Raw genomic sequence first — 20,837 nt, 5'->3', positions numbered from 1 at the left:
TGGACAAACTGTTGCTGTATGTGAACTCACCTGTATGTGAATTGCTGATGCACAGATGAATTGGCTGCCTGTGCAACCTTCCTGCCTCTCGCTAGCTCTCGATGCTGCTGATTTTCCTTGTGAAGGACCCGACCTCTCTCTCCCTCTGCCAGAACAGCGCTCTGGTACTCTATTCAAAATAAAATGCCATATGTGAATAAAAGGACACTTCTTACTGTGACCTTTTGCGTAGGGTTTCTATAAGCTTGGGAGAGCCTGCTGAACTGGAGCCAAAGAGCCCTTCAGCCATCTGTTTTCTAGCTGACTAGTGCAGTAAGCCTGTGCTGTCTACTAATGAGAGTCACAGACCTGCAGGCAAGCAATTTTAGACTCCTTTCTCTCCTCTGTCAGTGAACATGTTGCAGCATCCCTTAGGCCACAATGCCTTTTGCCCCATGTGCTATTGCTGTGACAAAGCACACTTCAGAGATTGAAGGCTACAGTGTGCCTTCCTGGCCCACCTTTTTTGTTTTTGTTTTGTTTCTTAAATAAGGCACATTTTTCAGAACAGGGAATCGTTTGTTAATGCATTGGGTTTTTTTTTTTTTTTTTGAGGGGGGGGTGGGCTACAGTGGCAGTTTCTGCAAGAAGTTGCGAGAAGTTTCCCCTTTGTCTGATGGACTCAGCTGGGTCTAGGGCAGACCTGCTGCTGGCCAGGGTCAAGCCAACTGGTGACAAAATGTTGAGTGATAACACCTCTGTGATAAGGTATTTAAGAAGGGAATTTTTTTTTTTTTTTTTTAAAAGGAAGAAGTGAAGAAGCAGAAGCAGGGGTCAGAGGATGGGAGGCATGAGCCCTGTGGGCCTTGTGGCCCTCACCCTCTGGCCTCCTGCCGAGCGGCTGTCTGGCTCTGACTCAGCCCTGCCCAGCCAAGAGTAGTGGAGAAGAGATGTGAAGAGAACCTGAGAAGCATCTGCCTGAGCCTGATTGTGAAGAATTTCTTGTGAGAGTGAAGAAGTGAGGGGGACGAGTAAAGTTGCTCCGGAGAAGATTCCCCTGCAGCCTGTGGTGCAGCCCATGGTGGAGCAGGCTGTCCCCCTGCAACCCACAGAGGCGCAGAGATCCACCTGCAGCCCGTGGAGGACCCCACACCAGAGCAGGTGGATGCCCAAAGGAGGCTGTGGCCCATGGTGGGGCAGCCGGTTCCTGAGGGACCGCACTCTGTGTAAAAACAACGCACACTGGAGCAGTTCATGAAGGACTGTAGCCCATGGCAGGGATCCCATCCTGGAGCAGAGGAGCAATGCGAGGAGTTCTTCCCCCAAGGAGAAAGCGACATGTAATGAACTGACCATAAATCCCACTCCCTACTCCCTGCTGTGCTACTTGGGATGGGGGGGGCGCAGGGAGGAAAGGAGGTAGAGATAATTGAAATGGAGTTAAACCTGGGAAGAGGGAGGGGTGGGGGGAAGTTGTTCTTGTTCTCTTTCTCATTTTCCTGCTTTGATTTTATTAATAATAATAAATAAATAGTTTTCCCCAAGTTGAGTCTGTTTTGTCTGTAACGGTAACTTCAAGGATCTCTCCCTGTTGTTATCTCAAACCTCGAGCCTTTTCATTGTATTATCTCTCCCCCATTCCCTTGGAGGGTGGGGGGAATGAGTGAGACTGTGTACCTCGGTCCCAAGTGGGGCTAAACTATGACAGTTAACCAGCAGAACCTGTTTGGGCAAAACAAAACACAAACGCACCAGCATAGGCAGCTATGGCAGACTAGTCACATTATAGTGCGAGAGAGAGCCCAGGAAACTGCAGAAAGCCCTTCTTTTGAAGTCTCCCTTCTGGGATCAAAAGGCAGATGATGGCTCTCAGGGAGGAAGACATGCTCGCTGTGCTGGAAACAGGCAAGCCACAATTCCGGTTATGGGATAGCACTGCAGGGGAGGATGTTCTTTAGGGCTAAGGCTTTCTCATGAGGCGACATCAAAAGGAGGAGGAGATAGACTGCTTAGACCAGCTCTCGGGACACCACTGCCATGAAGTGAAGGCAACACCGCTAGCACAGTATGGCAGCAGAGGAAGTTTGCTCCTGCAGCTGGCTTTATTGCTGCTGTTGTCAATCACCGTTAACAAGGAGCCCTGAGCTACCTCTTTGGTCTTAAGTGAAAATTAACTTACCGATGATCTGTAACTGAATCTGTCGGCTCTCTGTCCTCCCGTCAGAAACGAGGCATGTGTAAGTCCCAGCATCCTCTGGCTTGGCGTGGCTGATCACTAAGGAGCTGTCAGACTGGTAGGTGTGCCTGCAACAGGAGCAAGGATTAACTGCCTCTGCCTGGCCACAGACAGCAACCGGCCAAGGCAGAGCAGCCCTTCGTGTTGATGTTACATAAACCATCACCATGTAGTGCCCTTCCCAGCTTAGAAAAAAACCAAAACCCTGTTGACCACAGAGGGGTCACAGGCAGGGGAAATAACTGCAGCAGAAAGGAGGTCAGGAACAGAGAGGAAACTGAGATGGGAAAACAGGGAACTGCTTTCAGCAGCCCTCTCCCATGAGAAGGCAAATTGTCCTTCCAGGCAGGAGCTTGAGCCCCAGCAGTCATCTGCAAACACAAAAGCATAACTGGGCTTTCCTTAACTGTGATTTTCATAACATAAAGGGACTGCCTGGCTCCAAACTGTTTCTGGTAACAGACTTCCCAGGAAAAACAGGCTTTAAAAGTAGTTTTAAAAAAATTATCTTAGATGGGAGTGCCAGAAACTTCCAGGCAGAGGAACTCTGAATTATTTGGCTACAAGCTTCACCCTGGACCGCTGACTTACTGCTGCCCCAAGATGAATCCAACAGAGAGAACATTCTTCTGTATCACTACCCAGATGTCAGCTTCCACCAGCCTCTTGTTATGGGACAGCACCTGTTCTGCCCCATGACAGTAGCCAACACCCCAATACTGTTGCAGACCGTATCCAGTTCTGCTCTGCACAGACCAGGTGGAAAGTTCATGCTCTTAGGTCAAGACAAGGGGTTGTTTATTTATTCATCCTTTCTTTCTTTCTTTTTTTTTTTTTTAATGTTTATGAAGAAAGCAGGCAAGCATGTTTGGCACTCTGCCCAGCAAGGAGCCCATCTGCTCTACAATGAAGGGAGCTGAGCTCACCTGTCAGAGGAGACTGGTCGGCCATCCTTCATCCACTCCACTCTGGGGAAGGGGGACATGCCTGTCTTGCAGACCAGCTGGATGTTTTGTCCCACGACTGCTGTCACAAGAGAGGACTTAGCTTCCTCCAGGATGGCTCTGAAAGAGAAAGCAATTCCATCATCACCTCTGCTGCCCTCCTCTCCTCTGGGTCCTCTAATATGACTCTAATGTGACCACAGGGCAAAGCAGGATCGGATACCCATTCAGCTCTGAGAGGATGCACCAGGCAACATGTCAGAAGCCCTCTCCTACATGGCACGGGCTGCTCTGGACAGGCTGAATGCTACAGTATCTCCAGGTGGAAAGAGAGTCCTGCAACTCCTCTCTCCTGAAGGAACGAGGTTCAGCTCAGCAGATCGACACAGATCTAGTGCGTCTGGCTCTAGGCAGATCTAGCCCTATGCACTCCTGATTTTCAGGGTGCCACTGTTTGGATCCTGACCCAAACTCTGCATCTTAAAAGTCTTCCTTAGAACAATGCACTGCAGTGCTGAGATAAAGGCTCTAGTCAGAGAGCTAGCTAAATTTGTTGGTCAGAACAAGAAAAACACCTATGGATTCCCATTTACAGTACAAGAATGCCTCCCAAACAAAGTCCCCAGGATCCTGCAGTCTTTTCACACACACTACTTCCAGTGCTCTCAGACAGCAGGGAGACTGTAAGGAAAGAGACAGCAGGAGACAGCAGATAACTCCAGGGCCTGAATAACTTGATTCACAAAAGAGCCCATATGTATAGCCAATTCATTGCATAGCATTCCCAGTTAACTGGTCCCAGCTGGGGCAACACTTTCACTCCAGAAGAAGCTGCAGTGATGCTTCACAATGATCTGGTAGAACAGGAGGAGAAAAAAAAAATCATCACCTGTGCAGAGCCTGCACTGAGAACGAGTTTGCAGATGCCTGGCGCCCCAATCCCTCTGTCATGGAAACATCTGCTCCGAAAGGCTTATGCCACTGCTTGCTTTCACGTGGCAGCACCTGCTGGCCGCTGCTGCTCTGCCTCTCTGAGGGCCCAGGCACTGCTGTTTCCCACGAGTGCAGCTGGCTCAGGCTGTCCAGTCTGCTTTGCCGAGTGCCCCAGTGCTGGCCCTCCAGCACACCAGTCCTTGGCAAAGACTCTGGCAGCACCTCACTTCTCCAGCCGTCCTGTCTGTGGCTGTCTTGCGTGAGGTGTGAAGCCCCATAGGCTCTTCCTTCTTGGCTGTGACTTGCAGACTCTCTTGGGGTTGCCTGCTGCTGGCCTTGAGCATCCCCTGTACGAGGGAGGGAGCCAGTGTGCTGGCGTTGTAGGGCCTCTGTGCCAGAAGAGGGCTGGTGCTCCTGAGGACTGATCCCCACAGAGTTGTGGCATGCTCTCATGCACTCCTCCTCTGAGGCAAAGCTGTTTTTATTGCCATGACAGCCGCCGTACCAAAACCTGTTGCATTTGCCGACGACAGTCACAAAGTACCAGCGAGTGGTCCAGTTGGTGCACGGGCCGTGGGCACTGGGCAGCAGGCATATGACAGGATACGCTACCAAAAAGAATGGAACAGAGGGAGATGTGAGGGTGATGAAGCACAAAGGTCCAGATGCTTCAAGTCACCTACCTAGATGGGCCTTGTGGGCAGAGGGCAGGTAGGAAAGCAGGACATCTGAGTTTGCACCCAGTTCTGCTCTGAAATAGGGCAGCTGCTCACATGTTTCTTTCTGCCCTAGTTTTGCCACTGGTGGAAGAGAACCAGCCTCAGAGACATTTCTGAATCTAGATACTAGATGGATGCTCTGTGGCCTTTCTCGGTGAATTGTGCAGCTGCAAGGTTGGCTCTGGGGCTTCCCCTCCTGCAAGGTGCACGTGGCTGCCATTTGCACATCTCCAGCCCACCAAGCAAGTGGATTAGACTGAGTTGTGAAGCCTCGTGCATTACAGAGTACCCTTCCACACACTGATACAAAGAGGAACACAGCCCAATGTGCCTACAAACCGAGATCTGTGCTCTGAGTCACAGGTATCACAGCCACATGCTGACAAACATTGGATGCAGGGCTCTGACTGAGGGGTCCTTTGCCAAGTTGTGGTTGAGCAGAGAGGATTCAGAGAGCTTTCCCTTTCCCCAGGGCAGTCCCACAAGGCTGGCCACCAAGCAATCTCTGTGCTGCGGCAAAAGGGCAAGGCAATGGAGCAGCAATGTGCCTGCAGAGGATACAGCTGGGAACTAAAGGAGCAGAGATGCTTTTGCCCAGCAGCTCTAGTGTCCTCATAGTACAGCAGGCATTGTATTGAACGCTGCTGGCTGAAAGCATCCATGCAGCCTCAAGCAACACCTCCATCCTTAGCTGTAGCTCTCATTCCAGCCCTGTCCATGGGTTGTCTGAAGGCTGAGCATGGCTCTGATTCCTCAGAGAGGCTCTGCTTCTCCTAAACCCAGGTAACTAATTTGGAGCACTCCAGGTTGCTGGATAGCAAGGCTATCTTCTCAGGGGCAAACAGCTCCCCAGAAGTCCTACAGACTGATAGAGATGACACAGACTTCTGTCCAGCTATCAGCAGAGAACAAGAATTGTTGTGGTAGCTGACCGAACTGTCTGTTTGTCTGCAGATCTGTCTGCTTTTCTATACTCCTTCCAGGCTTCCCCTGCCCCAACCACCAGGCAGGATTTCTTTTCAAAGAGATAATTTACTACATTTTGCAGAGAGCAGAGCCTCTGCACAGGAAGCTTCCATACGCTGCTGGATTCTGTAGGACTCTCGCTACATTTCTAAACCAAGAAGCCAAAGCATCACTTACGGTAGCTGGGCCTATTGAGACATCCTTCCCCTCGAGGACCTGAAGCTGAAGCGACATTGTCAAAACAGCAGCCGTACATAGAACCGCGGCACTCGCCCGAGGGGTGCTGCTGGGACAAGGCTTGGCTTGCCTTAGAGATAGGAATTGAAAGCCAAAAGTTATCATGCATACATGAGGACAGTATAGCACGTGCAAGGCACCGTGTCCAAGCTGTTGGCTGCAGAAGGCCAGCTGTTAGAGGAACCACAATTTGTTTGTTTGCCTCCTAGAGGCTTTCATGCTTGGGAAGGGGTGGAAACTTGGCTGTCAGCCATGGCTGCACTTCTCTGCAAGACAGACCTAACCAGCCCAGTAACAGGCCAGTTTTTTCAGCTGGCCCCACCAAGCACCCCAAGCTATCAGAGGAATTACCTCCCTGGTTATTTTGCCCTCAGTTAACCTGCAGAGCTGACAAACAAAGCCAATTAATAGCAGCCGTGTTTTTCCCATTTTTCTCCTAGAAATGGGATGGAGAGTTTCTGACCAACAGAAATTTGATTACTCAGGATTATTCAATCAGTTCTACATAGAATGATCTTAGACATTTTACAACCACCCGCTCTGTCCCCTGCTTACAGAGGGTCACAGGTAGATGCCCCACACTGAACAGGAGTAAAGTGGGCCAAAGGGCTTGCCTGGAATATTGGTTCTCCAACATTTCTGGAAGAGATGAAGCTCAACAGAAACGCACAATGTGAGTCACTGGGGTCAAATATGAATCTTCGTATCTGATGGACTCCTAAAATGCAAAGAGTTTTGCACTTACTGTTGGAGTGGCCGCAGTGGGCTGATTTCTGTTCACGTGAACATCATGGTAATATTGTGGGCATCCCATGTTGTTTGGACCTTGGGCAGCTGATACTCCATCAGGACAGCATCCGTACCTACAGGCAGAAGAGCTGCAGCAATACCCGACCTGGCCAGCTCAACAGGCACAAGCTGTAAATTTCAGTAAGGCCCCAGGACAGGCAATGCCTCCCCACTCAGTCCTATCCATTTCTAGCTACCTGTTTCGGTGACAGGTGCTGAAGAGGCAACCTCTCCCAAACGGGCCTGAAGCTGGAGTGCGCCCATCTGGACAGCAGCCGTGTGCACTCTGATGACAGTCGTGAGAGCCAGGCCCTGCAGCAGGGTCCTGAGGGGAGCTGAGCTGATAGGAACCCGATAAGCGTGACTGGGATTCCCAGCGAACAGGCAACAAGTTGATGCCATGGTCCTTGGTAGATGGGATGTGGTGATTCCCAGAGGTACTATGGATCATGGAGCTCCCAGGGAGCATCCTTTCATCACCAGAATCTGTGGAGAAAACTCCTTAAAGCATATGCAGGTGAGTGTCAAAATCTGGTCAGTTTTCCTCATCTCTGCTCTCTTTACTTGCCTGAGACTACAGGGCAGGCTTTTCTGCGTCAGGGTTTCACCTGAATGCGTGGCTTCTGGCCCACCCTTCTGGAACTGGTTGTCCTGAGGTCCTTTGCTCACTGCCCTGACCATTCTTTCTGCTGTCCCAAGAGAAACCACCTGTCACATTACTGTGGTCCCCTCACATCATCCTTCTTCCTATTATCTGCTTTGGGCAGCATTTCTCTCAGTCAGCATTTAAGTCACGCCGCGTTCTATATACTGTACAGCGTCTTCTGCAAGGACAGATTCAAATACTGCTCACTATTGGTGTAAAAGAATCTACGTTTTGTCCCTCGCTCCATGAATTTCTAGAAGCCCATGAAAAGAATGAGAGAAATTAAGAAAAGGCGGAATCTTCCCCCTACCACACCCTATTTCAAGTTCACCATCATAAAAAACTCAAACTAACAAAATTCTTCCAAACCTGTGGCAGAGCTGTCTGGGTTGTAACGTGTCAGCAAGGATTGGCGACTGACATCATATCCCATACTGTCCTGCATACTGGGGACCTCTGCAAAGAGAGACGTACACCAAATGAGTGCAGTTAGTCCAGCCCTATGTTCTAGTAATTGCAAATGCATCCAGGAGTCAACAGCAGACTAAAGTTGATGACAATGTTTCTCCTCTCCTGGAACAGCTGCTGAGCAGCAATTGGATTTGATTGGATTGTCAGGACAGTGACCTGCAATGAGCAGGCAAACAACTCAGCATTTCAGCTCTGGCATGAAGACTAGACACAGACAGCAAGCAAAACCTTCTGAGCAGTTGTGCCTCCTTTATAGCTGGTCCACAGGGGGATGAGAGTTGGCTATAGTTTTTAGCTACTCAGCCTGCTCATGTTGCCATCCTTCTTGGCTGGGAGCCTTGGGGTCAGTCTGCAGCACACACCAGAACAGAGCCGTCACAGAATACTGAGTTCAAAATGGACACACACCAGTGTTGTTCCCAAGCCACATTTACACACATTTCAAACAGCACAGGTACTGGGCCTCTAAAGATGCTATGGTTACATACAGAAAACATAAACGCACAGGATGGAGACAGGAAGGCAAGAAGCTGAGAATAAGAACATAAGCTGGTGCAGAGCTGGGAATTTCTACTCCCAAACAAAAGCATCTTAGGAAAACCTAAGTGTGCAGCAATACCACTCACGTTGTGGTAGATAGCAGGGCTGCGTGTTGCAGCTACCCAGGGTGGCTGGTTTCTGTGGCTGGATGGCTTTGCATGTCTCAGGACTGTAGAATTTGGAGTCACCGTCAGCACAGATGACCTGGCGCGTCCGGATGCCTGAATTGCAGCTCTTCGAACACTTGGGCACAGAGACAAGGCAAGTGAGCAGGCAGCAGAGGATGAATGCAGAAACCCCACAGACCAGAAGCGTGGAACAGCTGCATGATTAGCTGCAGGCTGAGCACAGCTTCCTCCACCAAGACAAAGCAAACAATATTTCTGCTGGATTCACCTGGACAATTAGAAAACCATACTTTAAACCATTTTACCAAATGTTGCACCCAGCCCTGAAGCATTAGGCTCTGAGCCATGCTCAGTCTGTAACATCCAGATGAGCTGCTGTTACCCACAGTGGTGTGGCAGGGAGCTGGAGTGAATTATTGCAGCCTGGCCTGAAGGCACCTCAACATTACGGGGATCCACCAGCTGTGAGAGGGTCAGTTTTGAACTATGCACTCAAGGACAATAGTTTACAATGGGAAAGCAAACCAGTGGCTTTTTTGTAAGCTAACTGGAGTTCTTCTCATTGAAGCTGTGGATGAAGATGGAGCAATGAGCAGCAGCTCAGGGGAGGGGAGAGGAGGTATCTGTGCAACCCACCTGCTTGTGGCAAACACTACAAACATTGTGAGAGTATTTCCCTCTCTTAGTCAGATGCAGGTAGGAGCCCTTCTGGTATCGGAAAGCCAGGGGCCAGGAAAGATCAGATTAAGATATGCAACTTCTTTAGCTATTATTAAAACTTGGCCCACATCTCGTGAAGATCCAGGTATAACATGTTTTAACTCAGAACAAGCTAGTCTGGCCAGCACAGAAGGGAAAAAGTGTGTCATCTGATGATTGGAAGTCATCTGATGCATTGGATCTACCCGTCTCCTGCCCCGGCACTTTTCCCAGGTTGAACAGTCTGGTTCCCTCCCCAAAGACAATACTAATCCAATTGAAGCACAGTTTATCTGAAAAATTACAAAAATGTACTTTAAAACTTATCACCAAATGCAATGACCCGTCCTGAAGCCTGGAACTCTAAGCCATACTCAGCCAGAGCGCTGCTCTGCTATTCACAGTGATAGAGCGAAGAATAGGGAATAAACAGCAAGAGTGGATTGTTTCAGTTTATTGGCTGCATTTCACCACTGCCACTGAAACTATAATCCTCGCCTCAGAAGGATTTATTTTTGTAGCAGCTGCATACAAAGCAGGCAGCAGATTAACTGGAGCAGTACTTGTGCCAGTTACAACGCAACTGTGAGCCAAGGGACTGGTAATGAAGCAATACATGCTCCCAGCCTCAGCCAACACATGCAGACTGCACGGATCAAAGCTTTTTGTGAGGAGCACAGCAATATAATCAGTTATTTCCGAACCATGAAAGTGTGATGCTCACCAGGCCCCAGTCTCCCACGTGCCAGCCAATTTCCTGGATGCAGTTCTCCTTAAGGCAGGGCTGGGTGGCCGATGGCTTTGGCTCCATTAGGCAAGCAAAGTCCTGAGCCTGAGAGCCCTGCTGCGTTCTGCAGGTGACGGCCCGGGTCTGGACCCCTTCCCCACAGCTGGCTGAGCACTGCAGAAAGGAGTCCAATAATTAGAAGGAAGCAGCTGTTTTCCACTTGCGTTTCCAGGCTGTGCTCCCTAACATTAGGGCAGAGCACCATTTTGACATTGCCTAAACCAACCAACCATCACTAAAATAATCTTCTGGGATGGGAGTTAGTAGAGTAGTTGTTTATGCTGTCAAGGAATAATAAGGACAATAAGGCATGGTGGACAGGGTCTGGGAGATCTGGAGCTCACTGGATGATTTTGGCCTAGTCATATCACCTCTCTTGCTCTACCAAAGAAGACATGGAGAATGATTTTGGAAAAATATCAGTATTGCAGAATACATTGAGGACAATAAATGGCAGGAAATACTTGGAACCTCACGTTATTTACTCTTGATTAAAATCAGCTCAAGGTAAAGAATTCAAGGGAAGATAAAAAGATTAGGTTCATGTATTGCTCATGTCTTCTGCTTGAAGACCTTGTGCTCCATTTTATGGTGTGGAGCTGTGACAACTTCTATACCAATAACTGGTTTGTGACATTTTTAATGCCCTCTTAAATACACAGCAGCATTTCCTGGAATCCAGCCTACTTCTCCATGAGTTACCAAGGTCTCTTACAGAAAGCATTAGCTCAGGGCAGTCTGAATTAGTTTAGATGACCTTCCCAACTGAGTTTCAGCCATTCGCTTACTATAGTGACCTTTTATCTCTGAGAGTACATGAAATACAGTTGCTTTTGAAAACCCCAGAATGATTCACTTAGGAATCAGTTTGTAAGAACACTTGGTGCCTACCCTAAACAGTGGTCCCACTCTGCAACTCTGAAGTCATTTCAGTATTCACACCTCACATCTCACAAGACTGGGGAGTGGTGGGGCAGTGGGGAAGGACTTTACAGTCTAGGTTATCATGCCTCAAAGTTGCACTTTATGCTACTACACCACTCAAAGATCGTAAGTCAAATGTTGCAAGTATGCATGTACTTCTTTTAAAAGAGGAAAATTCACTTGTGCTTTAGGGACTGAGTACACTCTATCTTTACTTTCTAAGCCCTTGGAAAGTAAGATGACTTCTAAATGCCTGGCTGGGAGCACTGAGCACATACAATGGTTTCCTCTCCTAGAGATACAAACACACAGACATCAAAAATGCACCACAGAGCTGTGTTCAGAGAAGCCCCGCACTGACATACAGCAAACAGCAGATCACTAGTGTTTCAAGAGTACGTTGCTTACTGACTGCTGTGACTGTAGTACTGCTGCCCAAGGCTAGTAATGCTGAGGCAGCAATATGCACGGAAATAAACAGCACAGGCAGGAGCCATGAGCTCCTGTTTTACAGAGGAGGGAGTGTTACTGCACATCATCAGCTGATGAACAGCAGCTCTCATGCCCGCCCTCCGCCTTCACCAGGCCTGACTCAGAAACTCAGCCAGTGCAAGGTCTGATGGATCTGAGAAAAACAGAGGAGTAGGGAAAGGACTGGCAGACCAGAGAAGAGAGAACACGCAATGAGAGGAGACAAGGTGCAGGGGTATGCACAGTTTTGAGAAATAGGAATGTGTTTATAGGAGGGCATTGCTGCTAGCTAGCTGGAGAACTTGTTTGGAGGACTGCAGGGACAAGTCTTATACCTCTGTGTGCTGCCTCTCCAGGGTCACGCACCTTTTACAGTTCCAGAAAAGAAGCCTGGCTCTTTATCCCCAGGCTTTATCAGATCTTCCTTTTGGTAGGTGCCAAGAGGCCGTTACCTCCCCGACACAAACTCACCTCTGACCAGGGCCCTGTGCTCCAGGTCGCACACTGTCTCATGTTGCAAGGCTGACTGCTGCGAGGCTGCTGCGCGAAGGCCATGCACTCAGCGTTATCCACCACCCCTTGGGAGCTCTGACCGTCAAATGCCACACAGTAAACGGAGCGAGTCTGGGTACCCCCACCACAGGTAGCTGAGCAGGATCCCCACTCCCCTGTTTTCCACCTGCAGGTCACAGAATCAAGCAAACAAATGTAAGCCCAGCTAAACTGCCCAGAGGCACGGGGGATGTAAGCGCTGTGCCCCTGTTGTAATCAGACAGGGAAAATCTCCCTTTGCAGAACAGAGTCAGAGGCGAGTTCCCATTTGACCAAGCGCTGCCCAGCTTAATTTGCAATGCAGAGCGTAAGTTTCACTCCAGTGACAAATCCTCAGCTACAAAACACTTGTTTCTCTGGAAGTGCAGAGCTGGCCCAGAAGGGAAAGATTTCTTTCCGTGGTTTTTGGTCTCCTGATGACTGCAAAAATGTCATGCCTGGAATGGAACATCAAAGAAAAAGAAAGAAAAACCAAAGAAAACAACCCAGATCAGCTAAAAGAAAAGCAACCCACACCAGCCTAACCATCCATAATGCTCCAGTCATTATCAGAAACAGTAATACCAAGCCAAGACCTCACTGCACTGCATGCAAACCATGCCAGATGCTCTCAGGAAGTCTTCGCGAACTTTTCACTGACAGCCAGTAGAAAGCTGGTTTATTCCTCCCATTGGCCAAATTCTCTAACAGTTGCACAGAGAAAAAAAGCCCCCAAAACTTTAAATAGATTTTGTTCTGTGTTGGTTGCTGAAGCTGTCACAGAAATGCCATACCCTTGCTAACAGGAATGTCCACAAAACAATCTGACTGCTTGGATGCTAAAACCACTGTCCTTGTCTGCTCCTGTGTCTCAGAGCTGCCCAGGTAGCTGGGAGCACAGCTTACATGGCCTGGCTTCAGGGACAACATGATTTCTCACTCCTGAATCCAGCGCGCTGTGCAGTCAAAAGGCACTGGTGGTGGAGGGGGAGCATTGTGGTGAAGTGCTTGTCAGCTGCTACCTCCCCTTGAAGTCAGGTAAGCCCCAGCCAGGGAGTGAAGGCAATTCATATTTTCTCCCTTGGCCTTCCAGCTGCTTCTCTGGTCTGCCCTCACCACCCCTAAACTGAGTTTCAGCCAGACAATTCACATTCACACCCTACCAGAAACTCCACAGCAGATTCACCCATGTTGGTCTCCTTAAGATATCCTTCTTTATTGCTAAAGATGCAAATATTAGCCCAAAATTGAATGGCCTTTACTATAAAACGAAATAAGATGTTCCCTTTGGAAAGGGAACAACTACACCAAGTAGAAGCCACTTAGAGCGGTGTGGTTGCAGGGCTCAAACCAAATTAATTGATCAAGATTTTCCAGAAGCTCCAGTGGGGATAAACTCTGCCAACTCTGCCTCCCACCAAACTATATTCTGCCTCCCACCAAACTATATTCTGCCTCCTGTAAAGCAAATGTACAGTTTCAGAAAGGCTGTATCAACTGGATGGGCTCAGTTTCTTCAGTTGTGAGTCAAGATATCTTCTCTAACACTTGTTTCATTTCCTTTGTAAGACAAAGTCAACAATAAGGCTTGGACCCTCACCAGAGGGCAAAGAATTGCTAATCCTAAGCTATTAGCAGCTTGTTGTGGGACAACTGTTTTGCTTTTGATCTTCTTTACTTCTTATATCTCAGTGTACATTATAAGTACTGTATTGTATCTGTCACGTCCTTGTACTCATCACAGTCTTCTGCCTGCTGTAGGGCCCATATGAAAGAAAGAAAGAAGAGCTTTTAAGAAACTAAGGCATTTGCTACAGCATGCTGGCATTCAATTGTCTAACTCATCATACTCTCTTTTCCTTTCTGTTCTTTTATTTATCTTGACAAACCAAGCAAAAAACTTTTAGAACAGCCCTTCACTTCTTTACCCTGATTCCAGAGAAAAAAACAGCAGTTATCAGGATAAGCAGCCAAAAGCGATGAAGAAACTGTCCCCTTCTCAGTCCCACAAGAAGCAAGTCACCAGGAGTACTCACAACCACCTAAGCAAAACTGCCAGGCAGCACCCTCCACCATCATTTTAATTGGCAAGAACCAAAAGCAAAGCACCAGCTGCTGCTACCACCAGTGCCAGAGGAAAGCCCCCACAGACTTCAGTGGACAACTAGGGGGAGAGCAGAATACAGCAGCTGCCTTCCTGTGCTTTCTGTAACCTCCTTCTCTTTGTTACCTCTTCATCCGAGAGCTCCGTGCTCCACTGTGACTCCAGGCTTGCGGCAGATAGATGTAAGAAGTCCTTTATACATAGAACAAAAGATTTAAAGAACTGAAAACAAGCAGCTACAGGCTGCAAGTAGCTACAGCTACATTCAGAAATGCTCACAGTTTTCCAAGTGCCCTCTCACCCACAATTTTCCAAGTGCACTCTCACAGGCTTCCACTGCACCCAGCAGATACACAGCGAGGTACACAGTTAAGGCTCTGGTTACAGCTCTGGATGCCCATTTATGAGCCAAGTGAAGCCAACTGTGAAGCTAAGTCAGCAAGGGGCAAAGTGGTAATGACTCGGTAAAGGGGTTTGAAAACACCAGAGAATGAAAAGATTCCAGGATTAATTCCTTTTTAAGAGCAAGGGCACTGGGAATGCAGAAATGACATAAAGTGACACCAGCTCTGACTTCCTGCTCTGTTTTTGCATGCTCCAGCTGAAGAAAACAAAAACCAGAGAATCTGTTTTCTATCTCATACAAGGGCTAGAAGACTGTCTTCCACAACCACACTCTGAAAAGCAAATTTAATTGGTCTATAAAAAGAACATAGGATGTATTAAGCCCTTTCCTTGTGCACACAGAAATGCTCATCACAGTGCTATCATCACCATTCTTTGTCTTGGGCTTTCTCCGAGAAGTGAACACTTCCTTGGAGACAATCAAGCAGAGTGCAGGAGAAGTGAGAGGGTCATTCTTTTCCTTGGTTCCAAAAGCACCTCAGGAAGAAGTCAGAGTCCAGAAGAAGGAGGAAATCTTACTGTTTTGTCTGGGGACAAGTCTGACGGCCACACGTCTGGTTATTGTCTGGTCGTGGTTTATCCCTGCACATATAGTCCGGATAAATTTCATTGTCTATTGTACAAAACACCAAGCGGGACTGGAAACCTAAAGGAGAAGCAAGAGAGTATCCTGATCAACACAAGCCACCCGGGACTAGGTTTGCAAGGCATTGGTGTCGGCAAGATGAGTTTCTAAAGTAGTGCAGAATCTACACCTGTCCCAGACAACTCAGAAAAAAAGTCAGGTGCAGTTCTTGTTCTGCCACTGTATGTATGAATTATGCCTCCCCACACTATAGGAGCCCACTGGAAGGGCAAGAGAGATAGAATAGTTCTAGGGGCATTTTCCTGTTATTTTATGGATTGAGGCTCATAAGGGAAGTGCCATATTCATATATTGCTCATTAAGAAACTCTGTATTATGTGTGCAGTACACTGCACCAGAGCTGAGGGCCTCCTATTAGACTCTGAAGGTCAGTCTTGTGAAAACTGGATACAGGAGTAAAAAATTGCAACTTTCCATGCTTTCTACGGGGTAAGAGTGGCCAGGTAAAGACAATATCAGCACCTACAACCACAATATGGCAAAAGCTGGCCATTAGCACAGAAGACCAGAAAAGACTGAGAGGAGCTGTCAGCTGGAAAGTTTTTTTTTGTCTGACTGGGGGATTTTGTTTTGGTTTGGTTTTTTTAGCTTAATATCACTGACTTTGCTCATGGAAGAATCTGTAAATTGAACATGATGTGACATCCCAGAAGATCTGACAGTCCCCCTGGAGAAAGGGAATCTTCCAGGCTATGGTAGAGGAGAATGGTATGATTCCATTATGTAGGCGAGGTTAGTTTGGAGAGGACCTCTCTAATGGCTGAAAAGGCCAGAAAAGGATATAAAGAACAGAAGCAAAACAAAACAAAGGCTATCTATGAAGATTCTTAACAGATCCTAGTAACAAATCTGAGGACTAGGGCATGGAAAATAAGACAGGACAAGGTAGGGGTGCAGTCCTGGTGTGACTGCACATGACCCTCCCTTGACAAAATCTTAGCTGCCCCCCGCAGATACCTGTGCTGCCTTCCAGCAGAATATAGTTGGGACACAGGTGCAGAGGGCAGCACACAGTCAACCCTGTTTTCAGGGTGTGCGCCCACCCCAGAGACCAGGTCCTGTCCCCTTACCTCCTCCGCATTCGGAGCTACACTCACTCCAGGAACCATAGCTCCAGCTGTAACCTGAGGGCTGTCCTTGCACAGGCAGGTAGTACTCATACTGTATCCCTGGGTTTGGCTCCTGGCTGATGAGCTGTGAAAGCATGGCAGAAAGTCAGGGAAATAGAAGAAGCAGCAGCAGCACTTTTCCCCTTCACAGCATTTCCCCACCATATCTGAGGGTTCAAGCTGGCCTGCACCCCTCCCGTTCAAGGAGCATTTATTCTCTATGCTGTATTTTATACTTGCCTTCTATGATACTCTAGAGAGCAATATTTTTCAGAATATTTTTCATTCATCCCTCTCAGCATCAGAAGATCCAGTTACTTCTGTGGCAGTAAGCACCCTTTCCTGGCCTACAGCACGCTGTAACAAATAGTCCCCAAAAAGCTTGCTGCCCCAACCCATTTGGTGCTGACTGTTCCCTCCCTTAAAGTCAGAGCCCAAGGAATAGGCAGGAAGCCAACATCAAGTCTTGCTCTGCTCCTTTCTGGGCAACAGAACCAGAGCAGAAAATAGTGCTATTTCTGTGAGAAGACCACCTTGGTCTAGCTTTGGGGCCTACAGTCTTGTAAGATTCCTGGGGGCCTCATCACATCTCCAGTCCTTCCCATGTGATCCCCATCAATGCACTCCCACTGCACAAAACAAGGGCTGCTATGCAAAGCAAGAGAGCAAGAGTATCAGCAGGGAGCAGGCACAGCTGCTTACCTCAATGATGAGGGGTTCTGTGGTGGGACCCTGGGCATGGAGGAGCTCTGGGGCCAGATCACCCTCTGAGCCACGGTCATAGTGCATAACCGTGCTAGCTACCTGCAGCGCTCGGCTGAAGTCGATTGTCCAATGCCCGTTCAGATAATAGTCCCCTCGCACGTTCTTGACAGCTGGACAAACCCACATGTCAGAGAAGAAAAGGCAGTAAATTAACATACCTATAACCTGACACTTAACATATCTATAACCTGACACTTGGCTCCAGATACACACAAGATAGAGCCCGCTCTATACTTTCAGGGTATTGGCAACCCACAGAGCTCTCAGTTCTGCCATTTGAACCCCAGCTCCTCTTCATCAGTACTGCAATCCTTCAAGTGTGGCAACCATCTAATATGGCGGCATCTACCAACACAGCAAAAATTCACACGTCGAAAGAGAACTGTAAGAACTCCACAGGGTCGCTCCTCTTTCCACTCAACACAGGTGTGGCAAATAAAGGTGACCATCATCCTCCAACAATGCTGTCTCCCCGAAAGGCTCTCTTGCCAGAAGTGGCTCCATATTCAGAGAGTAGTTCTTGCCAGCTTTGCTGAAGACCAAGCACTTTTTTGCTGCTCAGCCAAATGCCTCTACAGCATATTCCAGCCCTGTCTTTACATTCCCCACTGTTAGTTACTGAGGCACAGCCTATGTCAGCCTTTGTTTCACTTGCCGTTAAGATGTGGGATTCACACCCCACTGCCTTTACACCACTGTCCGGTTCATCAGATATTCTATTCAGAAAACAAAGACTTCGGTGCTACATCCAGTTTTCTACAAAGGAAAACCATCACTAGACTATTTTGTCTAAAGCACTGACTTTAGAGTCAGAAAGCAGAAGAGTATTTGCTTTCTCCACTGGAATTTCCTCAGCCCTGCCTAGAAAGCTACGTGAGGACATTTCTCCTGCCTTCTGCAGCATGACCAGAGTTTGAGGCTGTACAGAGAAATACCCAAAAGATATCTATGGGGAAAAGAAGCCCATTCCAAACTGTCGGATGGCAGGAGTAGTTAGGGTTTACATTTACCAAGCAAACAGCAGAGCTCATAGCCAAATTTTGCTATATCAACTATCAACTTGTAAGTTCCAGGTAGGAAGGCTGAATGTTGTTTGGGTATTTTCATTCCCCACCCAACAGCAAGATCACAACAGGAGAGAAAATTAAGTAAACCTGAACTCCAGACTTGAACATCACTAATGCTTCAAGGATACTCAATATTCAGATCCTGATTTTCAGTGAGTTTTTTCCTTTGCCATATTAAGTTCTCAAGGTAAACATTACAAAGCCCAATATAACTGAAAACCAAATTTTAACACAATGGTTGGAATCCACATGGATTGAAACACAGGTTCTGACATCAGTCTTACCCAGGAAGTTCCTGCTGGGCTTAACCTCTTTAATTTGGATGCTTGTGGCTCCCACAGGGATGATGAAGATTTGATTGTAACCTGAAAAAAAAGGAGGAGATTATTCAGTATCTGTCTGTGGATGCCATACAGTCACTCTTCTGTGCCAAAGGTGCTCACGGTTTCATTGATGCCTGAACAACTGGATGAGCTTTAAGATGGTGGCTTGGAGCATTTAATCTGTCACTTTATTTGCATTCTGAATAGCTTCACCCTACACTATCCACAAATCAGTCCATGTGTAAAAAGTTCCAATTACACCTCAGAAAAGTAAGCATAGGGATCAGTGCAAAGCCCATTTTTTAGATTTTAAAATCTCTGGAATTTCAGCAAGCATCATATTGGAGCTCAACACAGAGAGATTTGACTATAAGTGTAGTTGTTATCTTTAATTTTTTCAAAATTTGCCAAATGCAGAAGATGCAGTCCCATTTCTAGCCTTGCACTAATCCTGGTGGGGCTGTCAAGACACTGGGCAGGGGGACCGTCTTATGAAGGACGCATATAGCTATGTTCATATGGCACATTTATAGCACCAGCAGCATGGCAAGGACTTTGGTTTGTAAAGAGACTATGGAAGCACTTCCAAGGATAAGGCCATCAATACATTTTCTGATGCTAAAGCAGCTAAAAAGCCACACACCATACAAACGTTTTAAGTGAACAACCAAGCCTACCTACAATGATCATATGACCAGGTGTCCCCACCAGCCCTTATAGCAGCTTGACTTTAGGTTTAGCTCCCTCCTCCTCACCTGCCCAAACTACCTAGATCATCTATACCTTTAGGAAGGCTGGGCACATCAAAAGTGCCCTTCACACCATAGCAGGTGCTGCCATTTCCTCCACACCGCAGGCACTTGTCCTCCTCCTTGGCAGATTCCAGCATGTTATCACAGCCAACAGCCTGTCAGAGCACAGAAGCATTGACATGAATAAACCATAATGACAGAAGAAAGAAAGAAACAATGTCCAAATGCTGGATTGATCTAATGAGAAAGTCTGAATCTAGGGAGTCTGGGAAGTCAGGATAAGGCAGGGAAGGAGTTGTCAGAGAAAGCACAGAGTTGGCATCTTCTATTTCACATTCAGAGATAGATACATAGTAAATGCTGTCCACATGCTCCTCAGCACCTTGGAAATGGAACGATTCTCCTTTTCTGATGCTGTTATGAAAGGCCAAGTAGAACAAAGGGAAGCAACAGAAAGACTGACAGACCCAATGGTAAATAAAGGAAACAACAAGATGACTAACCCGACAAACTCCCTCTACGCAGATGTCCCGCTTGCCAGGTTCACAGGTAGTCCCATCTACCACTGCTTCCTTGTGCCTGTAGTAGAAGTTTTCTCCCTTGGGAATACAGTTTAGCTCACACTTGTTGGGCGCTGGTAGGAGAGAAAAAACAAACATTATATAGTATAGCTAATAGCTTGATAACGCATCAGGAGCCTGGCTGGAGATCACAGGAGCAGAAACAGAGGGGTGGACTGATATTGAACAAATTTCAGTGTGACACACTGCTAGGGGTTGGAAAAATACCCTGGTAAAGTTTTGCTGTATGCAACCATTTCCTCAGGCACCTTGGCTGGTTGGTGCTGGAGGGGGGACATTGGGCCAGGTGGATATTTGGTTATTCGTTCGTAGGACTGTTCTTATGCTCCCTTGGAGTATAAGGCTTTCTAGAATGAGAACAAGTGCTGGTACAGAACACAAGCGAACTGTTATCTTAAGAGCCAACAAACAACACTTTAAATCCATCTTGAAAGCCCTTGTAATTTGTAAAACAACTGGGAATGATAACATATCAAAACTCAGAGCATGGACCTCTGATTCCTATATCTGCCTTCTAAGCTGGTTCCTCAAGAAAGCATGAGCCAATTGAAAGAGATGTTATATCTTCTGAAGCACTCTGTAATTATACACATTTTTCTCCTGTGCCCTGCTAATATTCTTTTGCCAATATTGAAAAATACAGCAGAGCTTCTGTTTCTCTAATACTTTAGGACCTAGCTGCAACCAGGTCCAGCTTTCTTGAGCAATGTTTCTGAAAGAATGGCTGTTACAAGAGACAACTATGTATTGCTGCAATGGGAGCTGTCTCTTGGCCCAGACATACAGTGTCTTAATGAGAGAAATGCTTTGCTGCTGGCAAAAAGATTTTTTCCATGCCACACCCTGTCCCCCCCATCCCCTCCAACTAAGGACGTACCCTACAAGGATACTACAGTCAAAAACATTACAGTCACTTCAAAACATACTGTTGATAGTTAGGGATGAAGTGTAACTCTACATGTTTATCATTACCTCCATAATATGGAAGCCACTTGTATTTCTTTCCTTGGAATTCTGTGCCATCGAACTCTGCACATTGCTCTGCCCGGAAATCCCGGGAGCCTTCTGGGCAGCTCTATTTGGAG

At 47.4% G+C, this 20,837-nt stretch overlaps 1 protein-coding gene across 4 annotated transcripts in view; it reads right to left on the bottom strand.

The window, feature by feature from the left end:
- PAPLN (papilin, proteoglycan like sulfated glycoprotein) overlaps window positions 1-20,837 on the bottom strand; it is a 54,237-nt gene that overhangs the window by 9,530 nt on the left and 23,870 nt on the right. For 3 of the 4 annotated variants that reach the window (XM_086749909.1, XM_086749908.1, XM_086749910.1), the window contains exons 5-22: window positions 20,725-20,827; window positions 19,675-19,805; window positions 19,203-19,326; window positions 18,381-18,461; window positions 16,967-17,139; window positions 16,226-16,349; window positions 15,029-15,155; window positions 11,941-12,148; window positions 10,012-10,188; window positions 8,547-8,703; window positions 7,819-7,905; window positions 7,001-7,304; window positions 6,760-6,877; window positions 5,955-6,084; window positions 4,049-4,700; window positions 3,142-3,279; window positions 2,159-2,283; window positions 31-169 (exon numbers count right to left, since the gene is read on the bottom strand). In XM_086749909.1, the coding sequence (XP_086606035.1) occupies window positions 31-169; window positions 2,159-2,283; window positions 3,142-3,279; window positions 4,049-4,700; window positions 5,955-6,084; window positions 6,760-6,877; window positions 7,001-7,304; window positions 7,819-7,905; window positions 8,547-8,703; window positions 10,012-10,188; window positions 11,941-12,148; window positions 15,029-15,155; window positions 16,226-16,349; window positions 16,967-17,139; window positions 18,381-18,461; window positions 19,203-19,326; window positions 19,675-19,805; window positions 20,725-20,827 (3,098 nt within the window). The remainder of the gene's footprint in view (window positions 1-30; window positions 170-2,158; window positions 2,284-3,141; window positions 3,280-4,048; window positions 4,701-5,954; window positions 6,085-6,759; window positions 6,878-7,000; window positions 7,305-7,818; window positions 7,906-8,546; window positions 8,704-10,011; window positions 10,189-11,940; window positions 12,149-15,028; window positions 15,156-16,225; window positions 16,350-16,966; window positions 17,140-18,380; window positions 18,462-19,202; window positions 19,327-19,674; window positions 19,806-20,724; window positions 20,828-20,837) is intronic. The other variant, XM_086749911.1, reaches the window with a different exon arrangement.

The sequence above is a fragment of the Chlamydotis macqueenii genome, chromosome 5 (assembly GCF_036417535.1).
Source record: "Chlamydotis macqueenii isolate bChlMac1 chromosome 5, bChlMac1.mat, whole genome shotgun sequence".
Classification (NCBI taxonomy): Eukaryota; Metazoa; Chordata; class Aves; order Otidiformes; family Otididae; genus Chlamydotis; species Chlamydotis macqueenii.
This window is presented reverse-complemented; position numbering and strand designations above follow the sequence as displayed.